Here is a 5,380-nt window from a genome sequence, read left to right as displayed (position 1 = left end):
CCCCATCCCACCTGCTCCCAGGACATTCAGGATCCCCCAAATGTCTCCAAGGGACCTTAGGACCACTCCCCACTTCATCCTAGGGGGCTCAAGACCCTCCCCAGCTGCTCCCAGGATACTCGGGACCCCCCTCAGTTCTTCAAGGGGGCTCAGGACCCCCTCCCCAGCTGCTCACAGGATACTCAGGACCCCCCCCCCCCAGTTCTTCACAGGGGTTCAAGACCCCCTCCCCAGCTGCTTCCAGGACATTCAGGACCCCCCCAAAGGACCTTAGGACCACCCCCCACTTCATCCTAGGGGGCTCAAGACCCTCCCCAGCTGCTTCTAGGACCCCCCAGTTCTTCAAGGGGGCTCAGGACCCCCTCCCCAGCTGCTCCCAGGACACTTGGGACCCCCCAAGGGTCCTTAGGACCACCCCCCACTTCATCCTAGGGGGCTCAAGACCCTCCCCAGCTGCTCCCAGGATACTTGGGACCCCCCTCAGTTCTTCAAGGGGGCTCAGGACCCCCTCCCCAGCTGCTCACAGGATACTCAGGACCCCCCCCCCCCAGTTCTTCACAGGGGTTCAAGACCCCCACCCCAGCTGCTTCCAGGACATTCAGGACCCCCCCCAAGGGACCTTAGGACCACCCCCCACTTCATCCTAGGGGGCTCAAGACCCTCCCCAGATGCTTCTAGGACCCCCCAGTTCTTCAAGGGGGCTCAGGACCCCCTCCCCAGCTGCTCCCAGGACACTTGGGACCCCCCAAGGGTCCTTAGGACCACTCCCCACATCATCCTAGGGGGCTCAGGACCCCCCCAGCTGCTCCCAGGATACTTGGAGCCCCACTCTGTTCTTCAAGGGGGCTCAAGACCCCCTCCCCAGCTGCTCCCAGGACCCTCAGGACCCCCCAGGTTCTTCAAGACCCCCTCCCCAGCTGCTCCCAGGACACTCGGGACCCCCCCGGCTGCCCGCAGGGTATCACAGCCCCTTCTGTCGCGACACGGCTCCCACGACAGGACAGCCCCAGGTGAGCCTGCCCCATCCCCGGGGGGCTGTTTGTCACCAAGGGCCCCGTGACCTTTGCTGGGACCTTCCCCGAGGGCAGGAAACGGCTGCGACAGCGACAGCAGAGGGGGAGGGACCGGGCCCCCACCCCCTAAACAGAGAGAGACAACCCTCCCCTACCCCCCAACCCCAAAATTCTCCCCCCCCCCATGACAACAACTCGGGGACACCATCGTTCCATGGCTGTATGTACACAGGGGCGCCCCAAAACCCGGGTGGGGTGCACATGATTTTTGGGGGGGGGGGGGGGGGGGGGTCCCACAAAGTGACAGTGCCCCCACCCCGCGGTGGGGTGGGGGGGCGATTTGGGGGTGCCCTTCCATCACAACCCCCCCCCCAATTGATTTAGGGGTGTCTCCCACGTTTCTAAAGGTGAAATGGGCCGGGGGGGGGCTGTGACTTTTTTGGCAGGTGACAATTTTTGGGTGGTGACAACAATCGGGGGTTCTCTCCCCCCCCGCCCCCCACCTCACGTGAGCCAGGCCAGCGCCAGGTAAAGCCCCAAGGCCAAGGCTGCTGTGGGACCCCCCCCCGTCCCCCCAGGCCACCGGGACCAGCACGGCCAAGGCCAAAACCACCCCGCACCCCCTCAGGGCCCCCCCCCAAACTGCTCCCCCGGCCCCGGGGGGGCCTCGCCGGCACCACCAGCGCCCCCTCCACCGGCCCCCCCCCCTCCCCAGCAGCACCGGGGGGCTGCAGCGACCCCCCCCCCTCATAGCGCAGGGCCATCTCGTTGGCCAGCGAGGTGTTGGGGGCTCGCTCGGGGAAGGGGGGGACCCCCGTTTCTCGGGGGGGGGGTCGCTGTCGCCGGGGTCCCCCCCGCAGCCGGCGGAGGTGGGACAGGTAGAGCTGCTCCAGCTCCCGCGCCACCGCCTCGTCCTCGGTGCCCTAAATGGGGGGGGGGGGGGCACAGTTTGGGGGACCCCCCATCCTCGGGCAGGCACGGTTTGGGGGACCCCCATCCTCGGGCAGGCACGGTTTGGGGGACCCCGTTCTTTGAGGGAGGGGGGGCACCCCCAGGTTTGGGGGTTGTCTCACCTGTGCTGGGGGCTGCTCCGCATCCGGGGGGGGCGTTGGGGCAGGGTCAGGCTCTGTGGGGAGGGAAAAGGGACCCCCAAAGTTCGGGGGGGGGGGGTCCCCAAAATGTGAGGGTGCCCCAGTAATTGGGGTGCACCCCCAAATTTGGGGGGGGGGGGCGATACTTACCTGTGCTGTGCTCGGGGGGTGGGGGCTGCACGTCCTCCGCCTCCCTGGGGCCTTTTGGGGGGACACGGGTGTGTGGGGGGGTACACCGGAGAGGACCCATCCCCCCCTCCCTCCACCTGCCCCCCCCAAATTAGGGGGGGGGGGAGAGCATCATCTGCACCCCCTTAGAGCGTGACCCACATTTGGGGCCCGACGGCTCGAGGGGGGACCCAGCCATGAGCACAGCCCCCCCCTCAATTTCGGGGGGGCACATGCTGGGGGGGGGTGACCCCATTTTGGGGGGGGGGGGGGTCCCCCATGCACACACCCCCCCACCTGCCCTTCCCAGGCCTCATCCAGATCCCGGGGGGCGGGGGCGGCTCTCCCACCGCGCCCCCCTCCTCCCTACCGGGGGTCCCCCCCCCGCCCCCCCCCCGCCGGTCCCCCCCTCCCCCGGGGGTCCCAGGGCCGGTATTGCCGCAGGCGGGTCAGGGGGCAGCCCCAGAGCGTCGGCGAACAGCACCCGCCGGGACCCCCCGCCCACCCCCCCGGGGGTCGCGGGGCTCTCGGGGTCCCCCGGGGGGGCGGCGGCGGCCTCGGGGATCCCCGGCGGGGGCTCGGCCACATCCGCGAGGGGGGGGGACGGGGTGGAAACGGGCGGGAGGGGGGTCCAGCGACCGAGGGGTCATGGGGGTCTGAGGGGGGGGGTGCCGGGGGTTTGGGGGGGGGGTCCGGGACGCGGGGGGGAGCTGGGGAGGGCCCCCCCCGCGCGGGGCACGCCGGGAGTCCGGCCACGGGGGGGGCGCCGGGCGGAGGCGGGAGCCGGGCCATGGCGGAGGGGCGGGGCCTGGAGCCGCAGCGCGGGGGCGGGGCCAGCCAGAGGGGCGGGGCTTGGAGGCGAAGCGGGCGGGGCTGGAGTGGTGGGGAGGGGGCGTGTTGGGGGTCTCCGGGGGAGGGGCTGTGAAAGGGAGCGCCCCACCCCCCATTTCTGAGGGGTCTGGAGAGTGGGGGGACCCCCGAGGAGTGGGGGGGTCACAAAGTGGGGTTTAAAGGGAGATTGCTGGGGGGGGCAAAGCGTGTGACCCCCCCCCAATGTTTGGGGGGCGCTCAGAGTTAAATGGGGTCCCCCAGGACCCCTCAGTGCCCTGGGGGATGTTTGGGGGTCCTGGAGACCCCCGAGGGTGTGTGTGGGGGGTCACAAAGTAGGGTTCCCTTCATGACTCCCCCCCCAAAAATAAAGGAGCCTCAGCACACATGAAAATTTGGGAACCCGTGGAAAAAGGGGGGTGGGGGGGGCGGTGTGGAGGATTTGGGGACCCCCCCAGGTGGGGTGGGAGGGTCCTCTGACATCACCGGGGTGGGGGGGGGGGACCCATAAAAACCGGGGGGTGCCAGGGCGGGCAGCACGCGGGGTTCAACCGGTGAGCGAATTTTGGGGAGGGGTCTCGTGGGGTGGGGGGTGGGGGTGGGGAGGGGGGTGCCAAGCACCGGCTCTGCTCCACCCCCCCCCCCCCCAGTCCAAAAATCCCCCCCTCCCTTATTTCCTGCCTGCTCGGGTTCAGTTTTCACCTCCCTTCGAGCTGGGGAAGTCCCTAGAGGTGGAAAAAAATCCCAAACCCACCCCCCAAAAAAAAAAATGGGGAGGGGTCCTCGGGTTTTATCCCCTCTTTTGGGGTAAAACCCACCGATTCAGGGCTGGAAAACATCCAAAATTTGACTTTCCAACCGATTTTGGGGTGGAAAAATAAAACCCTCAGGGCCTGCAGGTGGAAAAAGCCCCCAAAATTTTGGAGGTGCCGGGGGGGATGTTAAAAAAATGGGGGGGGGGGAGGAAGATTTAAAAACCTGAGCGGGTTTTAAGGATATGGGGGTACCCCAAAAAGATTTGGGGCCACTTGCAGGGGGTGTTTGATTGAATTTTGGGGCATTTTGGTGACGTTTTGGTGCCGTTTGTGGGGGATGGGACATGGGGGAGGGGGGACCACAAATTCCCGCAGTTTGTGGAACCCCCCCAAATCCTTCAAGAAATCATTTTTGGGGTGTTTCCACCTGGCTGCTTTAGGGGTGATCCTGCCCAGCAATTTTTGGGGTGTTTGATTGAATTTTGGGGCATTTTGAGGGGTTTTTACCTTTTATTTTAGGGCGTTTCTCCTCATTTTGGCGCTGCTCAACCCGCTCGATTTGGGGCTTTTCTTTCTGCCCATTTTGGGGGTGAATTTCTCCTTTTTAGGGTGTTTTTTTGCCTGGCTGTTTTGGGGTGTTTCTCCTCATTTTGGAGCCTCTCTCTTCAGACATTTTGAACTTTTTCTGCCTCCAAAATCTCGCCAGTTTTGAGGGGCGTTTCTCTCATTTTGAATTTCCTCTTTAATGCCGTTTTTAGGATGTTTCTGCCTGGTTTTTTTGGGGGCGTTCTGTCTCATTTAGGGGTGTCCTTGATCATTTTCAGACGTTTTGTCTCAATTTTGGGACAGCTCTGGCCGTTTTGGGGTGGCTGGGCCGTTCTTTTGGGGCTTTCCTCCTCATTTTGGGACGTCTCTGTCTGCGCATTCGGGGCGTTTCTGCTCTGGTGTTTTGGGGCATTTTTTGGGATTTTTAGGGCTGATTTGGGGTCTCTGTGCCTCATCATTTTTGGGCCATTTCTTTTGCCATTTTTGGGCCATTTCTCTGCCCTTTTTGGGCCATTTCTCTCCTTTTTTGAGCCATTTCTCTGCCCTTTTTGAGCCATTTCTCTGCCCTTTTTGGGCCATTTCTCTGCCCTTTTTTGGCCATTTCTGAGCCTTTTTTTGGACATTTCTGAGCCTTTTTTGGCCATTTCTCTGCCATTTTTGAGCCATTTCTCTGCCTTTTTTGGGCCATTTCTCTGCCGTTTTTGAGCCATTTCTCTGCCTTTTTTGAGCCATTTCTCTGCCTTTTTTGGGCCATTTCTCTGTTTTTTTGGGCATTTCTCTGCTTTTTTTGAGCCATTTCTCTGTTTTTTTTTGGGCATTTCTCTACTTTTTTTGGGGCCATTTCTCTGCCTTTTTTTGGGCCATTTCTCTGCCATTTTTGAGCCATTCTCTGCCTTTTTTGGGCCATTTCTCTGTCCTTTTTTGGGCCATTTCTCGCCTTTTTTTAGACATTTCTCTGTCCTTTTTTGAGCCATTTCTC

At 62.8% G+C, this 5,380-nt stretch overlaps 1 protein-coding gene across 1 annotated transcript; it reads right to left on the bottom strand.

Moving 5' to 3' along the window:
• Positions 1 to 1,215: 1,215 nt before the first annotated feature.
• Positions 1,216 to 2,392, bottom strand: LOC132322716 (splicing factor, proline- and glutamine-rich-like). The gene is made up of 3 exons (XM_059837420.1): positions 2,255 to 2,392; positions 2,087 to 2,139; positions 1,216 to 1,936 (listed from the first exon to the last, which is right to left on the bottom strand). Exons 1-3 carry the CDS (start codon positions 2,352 to 2,354, stop codon positions 1,415 to 1,417), a joined length of 675 nt encoding a protein of 224 aa, XP_059693403.1. The 5' UTR covers positions 2,355 to 2,392; the 3' UTR covers positions 1,216 to 1,414.
• Positions 2,393 to 5,380: the final 2,988 nt, after the last annotated feature.

This window comes from Haemorhous mexicanus, assembly GCF_027477595.1.
Source record: "Haemorhous mexicanus isolate bHaeMex1 chromosome 35 unlocalized genomic scaffold, bHaeMex1.pri SUPER_35_unloc_3, whole genome shotgun sequence".
Lineage (NCBI taxonomy): Eukaryota > Metazoa > Chordata > Aves > Passeriformes > Fringillidae > Haemorhous > Haemorhous mexicanus.
This window is presented reverse-complemented; position numbering and strand designations above follow the sequence as displayed.